Raw genomic sequence first — 16,312 nt, forward strand, 5'->3', positions numbered from 1 at the left:
GCATGGGGTTAGGCTCAGTGAGCAGGTCGAGCTTTGCATCTTGTATGTTGGAGAGGATCTCAGCTACCGGTATGTTCAAGGGGGTAAAGCAGTCATACCTCTCAGGTTGGTCGTGTTTCTGGTCATGCTTATGTTGGGAGTCGCTGTCATTTTGCCGTTGGCGTGGTGGCGACCTACGGGAGCTATCCCGGCTTCTCCTCACCCGTGGGGCTGGTTCTCGGTTGTTCCTCTCTTGACTGAATGAGTTCGCTTGCCTGCATGAACTTCCGGGCTCGCTCTATGCTGGCTTTGATAGTGAGCTCAGGCTTCTTAGCGAGTGACCATTTTAGTTGCTCATGCGGGACCCCCGAAGCGAACGCCGAGCATGTGAACTCCTCGTTACAGGTTACTGTGATCTGCGCGGCGAGGAATCTCCTAACGTAATCCCTCAAGCTTTCACCCACCCTCTGCCTTATCGTGAGCAGGTATTGAGCTGGGTGTTGAGTTTCCTGCTGAGCTGCAAACTAGGCCACAAAGGCCTTGCGGAGCTACTTCCAAGAGGAGATGGAGTGGGGCTTAAATTGCCGGTACCATTTCCTCACGGACCCTTGCAGAGTCATGGAGAATGCTCTGCACTTCATCTCATCGAGGTAAGCGTGGAAGTCCATCAGCGACTCATATTTCTCCACGTGTTCTACCAGATCTGCGGACCTGTCATACTTGTCGAAGCTCGGGAGCTTCCCTTTGGACGAGATCGGCACGGTCAGGATCGCCTAAGTGAATGGTGACTCGTCGGGCTCATCGTCGTCTGAGATGGGTTTTCCCTGGACCTTTCGAAGGTCGCTCCTGAGCTCCTTCCGGAGCTGCTCGAACTATAGCACTACATCCTCATTGTCGACTGATTCTGACCTTGCTGAGGGGTTGGCCCTCTTGGAGCGTTGCCGGTCCAACTTGTTGCGGAAGTCCCGTTTGTTCAGCGAGGAGAGGCGGGTGCGCATGTCCTCCGGCTCCCACGAGCAATTGTTTCCTCCTAGGACGAGCTTTGATGGGTTGTACCCCAACGACTCGTCCTGGTCGGCCTCGGCGACCTTTGCCTTTCCTTTTCTAGGGTCACGTTGAACCTCAACGTCAGGGAGCTCGGGAAGCGGCATGCCCGCTGTTTGCAGCGCCTTCGTCAGGGCTACGACGTGAGCCCTCATGGCGTCAATTTCATCTTGCAGGTCGAACACCACCTCGACCTGAATGCGGGACTTTGACCTTTGGGAGTCGGCCTTGGTCTTTGGCTTCCGTCCTACCGGTGGTTTGGAAGCGCCTGGCCGAGCTCTGGGATCCTTGGCCGGATCCTTGGAGTGATGGTTGCTTGAAGTTTGGGAACCTTCCGTCATAGCCAGCTTTCGAGCGATCTATTTGATCTTGGCTTACGACAGTCGCTTCCCACAGACGGCGCCAACTGTTGATGCAAGATTTGACCGAGGCACGGAAGATGACCTCGGAGGTTGGCCTCAAGCACTTAAGTGGTTTTTCGGGGTACCTGCAAAGAGACGACCACTCCGACGCCCAAGTTAGTATTCAAGCCGAGCTCAATAGGTAAGCATCAGATAGGTTTTTCATACCTGTAGTCAAGGTCGAAGGGTGTATTTATAGTGGTTGGTGGGCATATATACGTCCCATCGGGGTACTTCCCTGCTTGGCGAGGGGCCCGACTAGGGACCGTTGGCCGTTGGCAGCGACCGATTCGATTCCTGCTCCAGTGTGAGCCATCGTACGGTTCCTCCACTTGTTCGTCGTCGAGGCCGACCTGACAAGTCGACTTTCCTGATGTTGTCATGCCCTCGGCTGCGTACAGACCCCTCAACACTATTATTTGATTGATATAAATTTTAATTTTGATGAGTGGTCTAAATTAATGAAATTATGAAAATTAAAACTTATCACAGTTAGTTCCAAATAAGTAGGGTCATTCGAAATCGATTTGGTGTAAAACCTATCATAAAAGATAAAGGCATTATCATAATTTTTGATGTAAATCTAAGCACAAGTTATCTGATACGCCACTAAAAATAAAATAAAACAATAAACAATTTTTCTTGTAATTTAAAAAAAAATTCTTTTAAATGAGATCCCGACCCAATTCAAACGTTTTTTTAGTATTAAATAAGAAGAGATTAATTCATTGATATACCTTTTATAGATTATTATTACATAAAAACTTCGATCTATAAAATTTACACTTTCTCATAAAATAACCGTTTAAGATGGTTCTCATAAACAATTTACCAATATATCATTCTTTATTTATATCTAAATATTAATAAATTATTGAAATTAAAAATGGTTGATTTTGGAGGTTAGATTTCAAATCGTTTACGCCTATTTACACTTTTCAAAAATAAAAATATCCAAATAATCCTATCCAAATCTCCAAAATCCTTTTCGTCTCCTTTTCCACCTGTTTCTTCTTCCGCCCGTTTCTTCTTCTTCCTCAAACAACATTTTTTCCGGCCATTTACTTCATTCACTCACTGCTATCAAGATGTAGCATGCTGTCGCGTCAAGGTTCTTCATTCTCGTCGCCGGTCGTTTACTCCGTTTATCCCGTAGCAGACTGTTTACTCCGTTCTCGTCACCGACCGCTCGTCAAGCTTCTCGTCATTCTAACGTCGATGTGTGTTTCGTCTTCTTCTCACCATGATATATTTTCCGTACCCATGGTAAAGATAAAAATGGTCGGCAGTTGTTGGTCGGAGATGGGAGAGAGAGAAAAAGAAAGAGAGGGGAGAAAAGGGATGGAAAGCCACTAACGGTCAACTAACGGTCAAAGGACTATTTAGAACTATAATTCAAACTTTAAGGACCAAAAATGTCTATTTTGAAACTTAGGGACTAAATAGACACCTACACCAAACCCTAAGGACCAAAAGTGTTCGTTTTGAAACTTCAGGGACCAAATAGACACCTACCTTAGACCTCAAGGACCAAAAGTGTATTTTTCCCTTATATTTATCATCTTATAATCAAGCATGTGCTAGTGCGTCTAAATTGATAGAGTAGGTTTTTTTAGCTTTTGTTCGGTTTGATATAACACTATATATGGATATATTTTCAATTTGAAATCATGGTTAAATCTACCCATTAATTAATTTCGAATTTGAAATCATGATAATCTTTTTGTAATTAATATATGAATGAGTAAATTAAGAGATTATGGACATAATTGACTTGGAATTTGCATAAAAATATGTTCCAAGTTATTTAATTAAATCCAATACAATCCTGGAACTATGATATAGCAACCATTTTCTTGCACAAATTTTTAGCACAACCCTACATCCAAATAAATACGACTCTTATTCTAAAGCCTCTTAGCAACAAGCAAAGCATTGTCTTAATGATGAATTCAACTTAACCTGTGTTCCTCATTCCTGCTGCGATCCCATTGATTGTAATAAGTAATGCATCTCTGAGTTTTTTGTTGTCTGAATCACATCTCAGCCTCTTTAATACCTCCACTTGAAGCAGGTTCAGAGGATTCAGATAATGGAGTCTGCTCTCGATCAGCCTCCTCAAACTCCGATTGTTCTCGGATAGTTTCCCGTGCCTGCTAACTATCAGAACATATTTCTCAGTCTCTTCCAGTTTCTTCCTCAGTACAGATCCGAGTTCGCGCCGATTCTCGGAGACGAGGACTTCATCATAATGCTTTGCAATATGAGTATCAGCTTTGCCTAAAACCATCTCTATAAGGTCTAGGGTACTCTGGAAGAAAGGCCATTCTTGGTACATTGATTCCAAGTCTTGGGTGTGACCCTTTTCACATACACCTTTTAAACCTGCCCCAACCCCAAGCCAAGCTGGAAGAACAGATCTAGTTTGTGTCCAAGCGAAAACCCATGGTATGGCTCGAAGATGTCCGATCCCGACGGAGGTTTTTCTCCTTGTTGGGCGGCTTCCAATGTTAAGGAAGCCAAGCTCTGCCTGAGGAGTGGCCTCGTGGAAGTAAGCAAGGAATTCTGGATTTTCATATACCATGCTCCTGTAGTTCTCGCAGCTGATTTTCGAGATCTCCTCCATGAGATTACGCCATTTTGTTTCTCGAGGTGGAAGAGGTGGACGTAGGGTCGAAAGGAGTACAGCCGTTGTGTATATTTCTAGCTGTCTAACAGCAGTTTGAGGCAATCCAAACTTGGCCTGCACCATTTCCCCTTGCTCGGTTGATCGTAGAGTACCCTGCCAGATGTATTTCATTATATTGATTCAATATGTCAATGATGCCTTGTAATCTACACCAAAATTTTGCAGATTAAAGTCCCACACTAGAAAATATATTGTGAAAGGACGTGATTTTTCTTTTTTTGACAATTGAGTCGGAGCTTTGCTCCCGTATACCCAGGAGCACCCGTGCTCGCCCTAAGACTCTGACTCGGGAGACATCAAAGATTTTTTATATTAAGCTCATCGGAAGGTTCAAACTTGAGATATCTAAACACTAAGACAGTATAATCAAGAAACCTCAAACCCTTGCCAACTGAGCTGCCTTAGGCTCACTGAAAGGATGTGTTTTAAAGATCAGGATTAATGAGAGACGCGAAATGGATTTTGTCCCCACCCATATTGCATTGCATTCTATACAAAGGTCAGAATAACTTCTTAGGTTACTTCAAAGGAAATAAAGTCAGTATTCTTAATCTGTTAACAGTCTAATAAATCATATAACATGGCAAATTCAGATTTGATTATTTTTCAACTTACCATTACCGAACCTGGAGGCTGGGATTGAATGGCCAGATATGTAGGTCCACCCCCACGGCCAATGCTCCCTCCACGCCCATGAAACAGGGTAATTTTGATACCATACTCGTTGCATGCAGCCACAACATCTTCTTGAGCTTTGTAAAGTTCCCATGCAGCAGTGAAGCGCCCAGCATCTTTGCCAGAATCAGAATAACCCACCATCACCTGTCCAAATAAACTTTTTATTCACTGAAACAGTGACAACTAGAAGTAGATCATTCGAATGTTTTCTATATATACCTCTTGGAGCCCATTATGGTTCTTTATGATGTGTTCTCGATACCAATCAATAGATAATAGTTTCCTTATCGATGATCCTGCTTTCCTCAAGTCGTCCACGGTTTCAAACAGAGGAACCACACGCAACCTATTTCAGGAAGTATTTTAGCCCATCTATAATCCTTGCTACATCTAAGCTAGCTCTCTACTCTACTTTAAGTATTCATTTTCCGAGAAAAGTTAAATGAAGCGTGTGAATGTGGTTGGTTAGTTGGCAAATTTTAGAAAGCCAGAGAAAATCTCCTTCAGTTGGTAAAGAAAAATATAATATGAAACTCTTTCTAGCTGTTGCAAAAAACATGTCGAATAATCATACACAGTATCCCTACTCTTCATGAATTTCCTATGACATGGAAGCCAAATGTTTGCACTTATTTGATCATGGAATATGTTTTATTTGAGAAATGATATTATAGAACACAGCTTCGAATGATAATAATGTGCAAAATATCACTTTACGGATTCATAGATGAGGATTTTGCAGAGGTATCCCCACAAATATTTAGCCATAAGACTTACGTTCCACCAGGACATGGCCGTCCTAGCTCTCCACTAACAGCAAGTCGTGCATCTTTCTGCAGAAGTTCCACTGCGAGTACGTCACTTGCCTGCAGTCACCAAGTACAACAGTATTTCATGAAATTAAAAAGTATCTATTTCTTTTATATGGAAGTATTGGCATTTTTACTGGATTCAATAAAAAATGATCATATTGACAGTTAATCATTACATTGGAGGCCATAGAGATCACGTAGGCACCAAGTGATTCACTCCCCAGCTCAGCAGCAACACGGAAGGTGTTCAAAACCTCTTTAACATCAGAAGCAACCTGAAAGGGCAAAATTAACCCCTAAAATAAGTTCCTACAGTTTAAACTTTAAAGGAAACAAATGCTAGACAATCCATTACTTTGAAGATAAGCACAAGCTTTTGTCTTTGAAGCTTCTGGTATTATCACTATTAATTAGGAAACTTTGTAATCGTAAATACATGCATGTCAATTTGAGATGACATGGCATACGTGAATGTTAACTGCAAAATCAAAACTTTTTTTTATTCAAACAGCAGAACTTATGGAAACTAGAAAGTTTTGATCATCAATGAATTCAAGCCGTATTTCACATAAAAAGATTCTCGTCATTACAAAGAACTCTAATAGCCTTATGTTCAAGAAAATGCCTATTTCCTTCTCCCGGCTATGGCCAGGGACTCGGGGTGCACCCTTTTCTTTAATAAGGGCAAGTTTTAAATTAATAATTTTGAAGTGCTGCTTTGCTAGACTGTACAAACTTTAGGTTAGTGAAGTATATTTTCACTGCAAAGAAATTGGCCGCACCATAGCATAAGAACTTCTGAGTTCCCTATAATTCGGCAAAATTGAACTGGCATACCAGAATTACAAGCTGCGCATCAACCACACAACTTGAAGTCATCGAAAATATTGATTTCACATTCCAAAATTCAAAAGATGAAGCCAAGCCCATCACACGAGAATCAAATTTGAATACCAAGGACATCCATCCCATATCTACAAAGGTAACACTTTTTCTCTTTTTTGCGGAAACAAAGGTTACATTTTAAGGTGCTATTTGGGAAGTTGACTCATATATTGGTTTCGTGATCTCTTTTTTTATGAATGATTAATATTGCAATGATGATTTATAATATAAATTTATGAGATTGTTTAAATAAGAACAAGGTGAATTCTGCAAAATGAAGAATTTAGGAATACTTTTGCATAATAATTGGCACGTGAGATAATTAGAACGGAGGAAAACATAGAAAATAAGCTGAATTTCATTCAATATTTTTTCATCTTACTGCTGTGCGTATTGTCGTCCAACAGAATATCATAAATAGTTAAGGACTTCTATTTGTCTGAGTTACAAGTTGTGTTAATTTTTCACCTAAAAGTTTACCTCAATTGTTGGAGGAACCAGTGGTCGCTTCCCCTTTAGCTCTCTTGTTAGAAATTCCAACTTCCTTTCTTCATCCCAGTCACTAAATGTACCCATGTCCAGGTACTCTGTAATGGCGTCCAGAGTTTCCGCATGTCTACCAGATTCCTGGGTACAACAAAATCATATCCTCAATATTTGTTCCGAAGGAAACTTGGGAGTAAAAAGATATAGCCAGTTCATCATCTTTTCTGAAATGCTATTTTTGAGGAAACAATATTACCTAAAATAGGACATACCTGACGTAAATCCAGCTTCATTAATACCATACCAAATGTAGCAACTCTTCTAATCAGATCAACTAACCGACCATCAGCAAGCACCACAGATCCACATGATTGCTGCATGAGTTGATGTACATAAATTTATGTATAAAATTGCACTTAAAAAAGAGATGAAATAGAACTCTGGATTACCAGAGACTCATAGCATAGAAGCAGCGGCTCCAAGAGTTGATCTGCAGTCTCATAGTAATCTGAAGGATCTTGTTCACAAGGAAGATCCTCGAGAAGTAACTCCTGCCTTCTTCGTGTTTTCACAAGCTGTGCTCACAAAAGATCAAACAAAACATACAAATTTTTACTAAATGACAATAAAATAATGTACTTTTATATCTGATAACACCCTTTATACTCTTTTGTTACACAAATATCATATTGTTCAATATTTTAAATATGACGTGAGATGTTTGTTTTTATTTTGTATTTTGTCAATTTTGGAAAACTGAAAATAGACTGTTACATAATGTAACATATCACTTTATTATGATATTTTTGTAATTCCCTCTAGAACTAAAGTATGTTGCAGATTTCATTGTAAACTACACATGCTATTTTTTCTCTTTTTCTTCCTTTTTTTTTCCTTTTTTTAGTACAACATATGGGGTGGAGATTCGAACTCTCAACCTCATGGTTGGATACATGTGTCTTAACCCACTGAGTTATGCTCTGGTTGGCGTCTCCACGTGCTAATAACCAATATTGAAAAGCTTTTTGAAATAATGTGACACAAAAAATGAGCATTTCCCAAGCAGCATTCCTCCTATTTTTTATCACATCTTTAGTCGGTACAACATTTTTTTTTCTCCCATCTAAAGGAGAAAGCGCCTTTGGTAGCATCCATTAATGCCTGATAGATGTTCATCCTACCATACAATAGAAACTAGAAAAATAAGGGCAAGAAAGAATAAGAATGGAGATACATCTTTCTCCACATCCATTAGAATAATTCTTGGATATAACTCAATTTTTCTTTTTATAAGTCTAGATATTCGGATCAATTTATACACACCTCAGTTAAGTAAATTGAAATATTAAATAATGCATTCAAAATCTAAGTATCTTTGCAAGATCTGTGATTAATTATCAAATATATTGATGTATGTATTTTAAGCCATTAAATAGAAAACTTCAGGTGCTAATTACAAAAAAAATTATATATATATATATATATAGAGAGAGAGAGAGATGTTAATTCCAATTCCAAAAGTTTCCTTAAAAAAAAAACGAGAAACCGAACTTTTCATTGAGAAAATGAGAAAAGAACGTAGGTACAAGCGCAAACAAAAACACCAGCCCGGCAATAGGAGGCCCACAGTACAAAACAACTTTAAAACCGACCCCATAGATAAGTACAAAATGCTCATGCTCCCAAACATACTCCCCAGCTCTCTCCACCCCTAAGATTCTATTATTTCTCACAGTCCAAATCTTCCACAAAATAGCAAAGAAGCAAGTTTGCCACAAAAATCTTCCCTTCCCTTGAAACGGAGGGAACAAACGCACCTCTTACAGCATAGCCCCACAATCCCTATAGCAAACCTAAGGCACCCCAAAATGCTTAAAGAAACGACTCCAAATATTAATGGGAAACAATATAAAGCCACAAAATATGATCTAGATCCCCTAATACCCTCTTGCAAAGCACACACCACTGTGGCCCCAAATAGATAAAAGAGCACCTTTGAATATGTTCCAAGGTGTCTACTTTTTCATGTAATACCTACCCACACAAAAAAGAAAAAAATATATATATATACATATCTTTTTGGAATTTTCACCTTCCAAAGCAAGGCAATAAATGGGGCAAATGGGGGAAGAGAGGGAGAACTCAACATATGGAAGAAAGAACTACAGGAGAACCCCTTAGATGGGCTAGGGGACCAAACCCAAGAATCCTTCCTTTCCGACTAGAAGGAACGTCTCTAAGCAAAAGGGAGCAACACATAAACTTCCAAAGACTCCCTATCCATCAAGAGCCAACTTGAGGCCCAAGGAAATAAGCGATCCAATCCCCCTTAACTTCAACATAGAATGCAACCTCATGTCAGATAAGCTATATAGACCAGGGATTAAAGAACAAAGAGATTTATCACCCACCCAATGATCCTCAAGTTCCAAATGCCAAAGCCCCGCTGCCAAAGGCCTAGAAGCAGTGTTGTTGAGGCGCACCCGGGTGCTCGCCTCAGGCGAGAGGCGAGGCGATTTCGCCCAGGTGCGCCTTGCAAGGTGCCCAGGCGAGCGCCTTCAATCGGGCGCTCGCCTCGGTGCGCCTTGGTGCGCCTTTGTGCGCCTCTCGCCTGAGGCCAGGCGATCGCCTCGTTGAAGCGAGGCGATCTGCCTTATTTATTTTATTTTATTTTAATTTTTAATGTGTTTTTTTTAAAAGAACCTTTCTCCCTCGCGAAATACCTCAGTCCACAAACCCTAACCATTCTCTCTGCCTCTCGACATTCACCTTCACCACCCTCAATCTTCGGCCATCGCCCACTCCCGTCTCCGATCAACACCGTCGCCGCTCCCGTCTCTGACTAAACTTATTGCATTTGGTTGTTTTATGTATCTTGTTGACATTTACTATGACACTATTTTAGTATTTATTTTTTAAACTATGTTTACTATATAAATTTATGCACTATATATATAATTTTTATTTATTTATTAAGGTGCGCCTCGCTTCACTCGGGCGTCGCCTTTGTATCGCCTCTCGCCTCAAGGCAATCAAAGGGCTTGTCGCCTTGAGGTGCGCCTCGCGCCTCGAAAACACTGCCTAGAAGTAATATCCCAATTGACTAAGTGAGCCTCACACCCTCACACACCTCTCCCAAAGGAAATCTCTCATGCTTTCTCCAAGCTTTTACACTCACTAACATCATGACTCCAAAAATTCCAATTCCAAAAGTTAATACCTCGTACTATTGGCCTCCTAACAGTTGTCAATAATGTGGTCCTAACATTTTGGCCCTTCTTTTTCAAACCGCACAAAACATCCATCAAACAAATGAAGAATTCAATATGCAAAATAACATTTATAGGAGACCAATTTTTTAGATTCATGTTGAACAGTTCGATGAATCCATCACCAACCAAAATTCCAAATCGTGAAAGTCCACAGGTTATTGTTATCCACAGTTTCCATACAGTCAATTAAGACATACTTTAGCTCACCGAAGTAGCCAAACTGAAAAGTCATACCTTGTCTTTTACACTACCAAGCACAACACGGTAGGGTGCAAGTCCAGGACGTGGAGGGAGCCTGGGTTCTAAAAGCTTCTGAAAACTGGACCTCCCCATCTGAGATTCTGCAAACAGTTTCCTCTGAGCAAGGAGTTGACTAGAGTTGAAAGATGCAGAACGAGGTGCACTTGCAGTAGGTGAACCTCCATTCGATAAAGATGGACGTGTATCTGGATCAGAGGTCTCCTAGTGGAAGGCACAAGTAGTTAGAGAGAGAGAATGAAGTACCACTAGCGAGAAATATGAATAATCTAAAAGAATGTGCATTGGAGAAATAGGGAACAATAAATATAAAAAAGAGCGCTCTAGAAATTGCTTCACCTGATTATTTGATGATGTATGATCAGTCCTGGGAAATTCTACTCTAGAATATCTGGATTCACCATCATTGCAGTCTGTATGAAGGGCTTAATGAGATTAACAACCATCTATTTTGGCAAGAAGCACGAACAATAAGATTTAAGGATAATAAAAAGCACCAAGAGGCAAAAACAAGTCTTTCTATCTAATCAGAGTGCGAAATCATTTTCTTGTACCAACTGTAAAAATATTCATCTCAGCCAAACTCGCATATAAAATATTTTAATAAGCCACATGAAAGAAATGTTGCATTTGCAAGAAAATCTCAAATTTGTCCAAGTTTGAATTTATTCGAGTAGGTATTATCAAAATGATAAATTTTCATGATGGGAGCTGAGAATATATCTCCAGATTATGCTACCATACCCGTGCATGAAGGTAGATCAGCCCTATGTGGAAGTTGTCTTGGAAGTGCAGCAGCTTGATGGCTCTGATTCTTCGATTCAATTTTGAGCGAAGATTGATTCCATGTATCACGTCGGTCTTCAGATACAGCTTCTGGATAAGCATTACCACAAACTTTAGATAACGATATATAGAGAATAGAATAGAAGTATGTAGAAATTCACACGTTTACAGAATAATAAAACACCGGTCTAGAAGCTGACAGTACGGGTACGTGATTGTAAAAATTTATGATGTCAAACCAGAGATGAAAAATAGTAATTCTTCAAAAATTTTGTTGTGCTGCTGTAGTCGAGAGTCAGATATAATATTCGGAAGTCAAGAAAACTAACAACATTCTTCATCCACTTATTCCTTCTCCTTTCTTTCCCGACAAGCAACCAAAAAATGCTTCCACTTATGTTCTGTAATGCACTAATCGTATACGCATGAAGTCATACTTAGGGAATTAAAACTTGAAAGCAAGGCCTTACTCTTTCATTCTCAATTCCAACTCAAATATTTCAAGGAAACGCTTACCTTTTCATTGGTACACTTAAGAGTTTTAAGTAATGACTATTAAAATGAATTTAACATCCAACCAGGTCTTTCTCAAGGACTGAATTATCACTCGCTACAACCATCTAACTTGGTTCTGCTGCTAATCAGCATTTTTGATCTGTGTGTACATGCGGATTTGTTGCTTATCTTTATCAGTATTCAATAAGTAGTTGACAGAAAAGAATTGATAAAAGTCCAACAATCAACTGTGTAGCCAAATGTCATAGTGGATTCTTAGCTTTAAAGAAACGACCTTTTTCGAGAATTTCATCTGCCAGTCTGTATAATCTATCACTGCATCGGTTCATGGAAAGTTCAAATTGCAAGCTATCAAGCTCTCGAATGTAGAGATCGATAGCCATCCACCTAGACAAAAGAGAGACATCTCTTGTGACCTGAAGAATATGAAAGGGAAAAAAAACACTTTATTTACCTTTTTTTGAGAAAGCAACCGAGGGTAAAATAAGTTCTAGCATGAAGCAGAACAGATGTGCAATCAGAAGACAGGAGACGTGTTTCATGGCTCTAATACCATGTCATAAAACGTAGTGGAAAGATTTTATGTATTTCTCATAAATAATAGTGTTTGGGGATTGAATAAAATAAAAAGTGTGTTTGCGATTGAGTTTCCAACGTAAAATGCTTAGTGCTACTCAAAATTTTTATGATGCTGAAGTACAGATCAGAAAGTGCTATTGACATTGCACTTAAAGTACCGAGGGGAAGCACTTGTGATCTTTCTTTAAATAAAAAAAATAGTAATCCATTTAAAAGCACTACTTCCAAACGTACTCTTTTTCATTATGACTCGGAACGCTATCTAAAACTATCTTTATATAGCAAGACTATTCTAGTAACAAGCCAATTAATGAACCCTCACAGAAAAGATAAACCAAGCTAACCCACTAAGAAAAGAAATGCAAATTACTTGAATATCCTTACAAAGCAAAGCAAACTTTTCACAAGAAAACCTATCCCGCACGAGAAATATAACAGGGAACAAAGTATTTCGCCGGCACAGAAAAATGGGACCTCTCTACAAAAATATAGAATGATATTATGTCTTTTCGTATCAGGAATAACGCATATTTATGTTCATGATAGATATAACCAGAATATTTTTCCTATTCATTCAAGTTATATGAATGCTATAATAGAAATGCAGACTTTATGTATTGAATTCTACCTGAATTTCAAGGAGCTCAGTAGAAACACTAACAAGAATCAATGAAAATGCAAATTGAGATATTGTTTGACGGAGCCTAGTATTTGGGCCTTCATCCGTGTTTCACATTTCCAAAAAAATTCTTAAAATAGTGAGTGGTAATGAGATTCATTTTTCCCCTGTATTTTTTCTACTTTCTTTACAAGGTTCCATGTTGTCCTGTGGGATGGCGCAATGGCAAGGAAAATAGACTTTGTGGTATCACCTACATAAGGTCATGTGTTACTCAGCCCATGCACGTTATAAAAATCTAGTCAATGTAAGTCACATGACATCGATTCCAAGAAATAAAGAAAAAGAAAACAAGGTTCCACATTCTTCCAATATTTTCGTGTTCTAATGTTCTAAATGAAGTTAAGGTACTTTGATTGAAGTTTGAACCATACAACTGCAAGATGTTTTCCAAAAGGTGCATAAAAATCAAATAGCATACATGAGTAAACATAATGCATTCAGACAATGAGATTTTCAAGTGACGAAATAATGCTTGCGTTAGATCTTACTGAAGCGAATGAGAAAAGAGGATGTTAGAAGTCTCACTTTTGCTGTGACATTTGGATTTCCATCCCTGTCGCCTCCCATCCAAGACCCAAATTTGATTGGTGTGCAAGTCAAAGGAAGTGACTTTCCAGTGTGCTATGAGAGGAGTGAAAACAGGAAACTTATTATAAGAGAGAAAATTCCAGAAAAAACAATGACACCACTGTGAAGCATTGAAGAGTAATCTGCAAAGAAACTCATGATAGACCTTCTTTAAAGCATTGCTGAGTCGACGTAAATAGTAAGGGACGGCTTTCCACAGGGACTGTTCCACAATGTTTAAACCTGAGAATGCAATTATAATTTCTAAAGTATGCAAGTGAAAAAAAACAAACAAACATAGCATTCAGCCGCCAGGTATCTTCTCCCAAATTAAATGTAATTATATACCAGCCCTAGCTTCATCAACTGGTGTGGGCTTGTGGCGTCTAAGTTCATCTGTCTGCCATATTGAAGTTATCTCTCTTACCTAAAACGCATAATAAACATAAATTAAAGTAGAAACAAAACGTACACAAGTTGTTTTTCAATCATACAAATGTCAGACCTAAAATTCCCTCCACAAATCGTTTATGTCATTGTAAAATGAGACGTAGAATGGGAAGTTGGAAGAGAAAATAAAATAATACCAGATCATCGATTAGCATTTCTCGATCTTCAGGACTAAGATCAGGTCGGTCATTATAGTCCAATAGACGCTGCAAGTATTATTAAATTAATCGCCAAAGATGACATGCAACTAGTAGTATGTTGCAGTTCATACAACTGAATTCACTAATAACATACAGCAATGCGGAGATGTTTGTACTGCAAAGTACGACGATTTATTTGAGTTGGATGTGCTGTAAGAACAATTTCAACCTCCTGCAGAGAGAAGAACAAAAATTTTAGAAGGGAATTTGACAAACTTACAGACAAATTACCTATTTTTTGAACAGTGAAAACTGCAAATCATAGAAAAATGGCGTTTTGTCCTGCCAACTTATTATTATTACGTCGGTGGTCAGACTATGCAAATTGTATACTCCATAAATTCTTCTTAGCAACCACTTCCAGCTAGTTCTAAATTACTCGGCCATCCAATTGAGAGCCGCTATAATTTTTGTCTCTCTACTTTCTCTGTGCGTAGAACCAAATACAACAGTGGGGGGAAAAGGAAATAAAATGACAGCAAATACCTGCTTGCAAACGCTGTCGTAAAGTTCTTCAGGAGAAACTCCACCCTGCACTAACTGATTAAAAACATCATCGCAAGATCTTGATAGAGATGCCATATTTCTCGACTTACGAACCCTGTCAATCGTGAAAAGCAACATTTCCAATAAGATGATCAAACGGTTTAATTCCAGACAGCTCCCAGTACAGTTAAATGAAATGCATATTTTGTGAGTGGAACAATAACATGATGCAACTCAATGTGTTTCACTCCACAACAGGAACAAAAAATAGCCAATATGAAACCGATAATTTCTTTTCGGTTCCATATAAATCTAGTTTTCAAATAAATGGACAAGGATTAAAGAACAGGTAGATTGAAAGTCAACCAACCTGTGGTGGGTTTCTGCAATCCCCATCAGGTTGAGAGAATGGCTGAATGCACGAGCTAGAGTGAGGGCTTCCTCTAAAGTCATTTTCGATATCTCCGACGCCAGCTGCTTCTCGAGCATGTCTGCCGTATCCTCGATGCCCGCCATCCTCATGTTGCAAGCGCTCTGTTATCGGAAAAAACAAAACGATAATAATACATCCGATTAAACATTCGCCCTTCTTTCTCATCGATGCAAACTCAGAAAACACGTTAAAATCTTTGCAATGGAAAACTCAGAAAACACATTAAATGGAGGCAGAAAAGCTGCAGCCTCCTCCATGATTGGAGTACTTCGAGCCATCATGCCATAAACAACTTATGCATGATTGAGATTCCCCGTCCGGAAAGCAAAAACGAAACGGAAAAAAACATCGAACATCAAGCATATTACGAATTAAGCCGTCCATTTCCCCCATACCGGTCTCGGTGAGGCATGCTCTCAGGAAAAAGAAACTATTCGGCAGTACATACATGACCAGAACAGAACCACAAAAACGGAAGAGGAAAAGCAAGAGCAAAATAAAAGCGAAAAAAGAAACAATAGAATGGGAAACAGAAACCTGAGCGAGGACTCGAGTTCGTTCAAGTTTTTCCATAGACTGGCTCCCAACTTCGCGCTGCAGGACATCAGCGAGAAGGTTGCCAAGCAATTTACAGTCATCGTCGAAGCTCTGGAAGGAGATTTCCTCGGCGATATCGTCAGTGGTATCCGTCATTTGTGGAATGCCAGAGAGAGTGAAGAGAAGAAGTAGAGAGAAGGGAGAGAGGAAGAGAGATGAAAGGATGAAAAGCCGAAGAGAGGGATCAGTTCTTACTTAATGTACGATTTTTTTTTATTTTTTTTGTTTTGGGTTTCGATCGTGGGGCCCAGAATGTGATACCTGGCAGCCAACAGAGGGGTTACACGTGGCAGCGGTGCCGGAGATGGTGGGAGCTGTTAAATGGTGTGGCGAGATCCATTTTGTCACCAGGTGATTCCCCGTAAACACCGTGGCTGCCTAAACTTTATTATAGGTTTTCTTTTTTTTTTTTTTTTGGCATAAATAATTGAGGGCGGAAATAATTATTTATTGGTTCAAACTTCAAGTAGTTTTTGTTCCATGTACTTTCCTTTCCATTTTTGTTTAATTTA

At 39.4% G+C, this 16,312-nt stretch overlaps 1 protein-coding gene across 2 annotated transcripts; it reads right to left on the bottom strand.

Moving 5' to 3' along the window:
• Positions 1-3,181: 3,181 nt before the first annotated feature.
• On the bottom strand, positions 3,182-15,976 carry PPC4 (phosphoenolpyruvate carboxylase 4). 2 transcript variants are annotated; one of them, XM_022301393.2, is made up of 20 exons: positions 15,741-15,976; positions 15,141-15,304; positions 14,771-14,885; positions 14,379-14,456; positions 14,222-14,290; positions 13,983-14,061; positions 13,801-13,877; positions 13,593-13,688; positions 12,081-12,222; positions 11,249-11,380; positions 10,844-10,917; positions 10,481-10,705; positions 7,424-7,549; positions 7,247-7,348; positions 6,969-7,115; positions 5,780-5,878; positions 5,569-5,657; positions 5,011-5,137; positions 4,729-4,935; positions 3,182-4,206 (listed from the first exon to the last, which is right to left on the bottom strand). In XM_022301393.2, the coding sequence occupies exons 1-20, from the start codon at positions 15,894-15,896 to the stop codon at positions 3,382-3,384; spliced, it is 3,129 nt and encodes a 1,042-aa protein (XP_022157085.1). In that variant the 5' UTR covers positions 15,897-15,976; the 3' UTR covers positions 3,182-3,381. The 2 variants fall into 2 exon arrangements, with proteins under 2 accessions (XP_022157085.1, XP_022157084.1); XM_022301392.2 differs by having other exon boundaries at positions 10,481-10,708; positions 15,741-15,975.
• Positions 15,977-16,312: the final 336 nt, after the last annotated feature.

This window comes from Momordica charantia (assembly GCF_013281855.1).
Source record: "Momordica charantia cultivar OHB3-1 chromosome 4 unlocalized genomic scaffold, Mcharantia_2.0 BLBB01000004.1, whole genome shotgun sequence".
In the NCBI taxonomy this organism is placed as follows: domain Eukaryota; kingdom Viridiplantae; phylum Streptophyta; class Magnoliopsida; order Cucurbitales; family Cucurbitaceae; genus Momordica; species Momordica charantia.

Bases quoted from the DNA above. Each gene is read 5' to 3' on its own strand.
- PPC4 (XM_022301392.2), bottom strand. From the start codon at position 15,896: ATGACGGATACCACTGACGATATCGCCGAGGAAATCTCCTTCCAGAGC. The intron at 11,381-12,080 runs GTCGTTTCTTTA...ATGCTTATCCAG, and splicing joins AGATGAAATTCTCGAAAAAG to AAGCTGTATCTGAAGACCGA. The intron at 5,658-5,779 runs GTAATGATTAAC...TGGTGACTGCAG, and splicing joins TGATCTCTATGGCCTCCAAT to GCAAGTGACGTACTCGCAGT.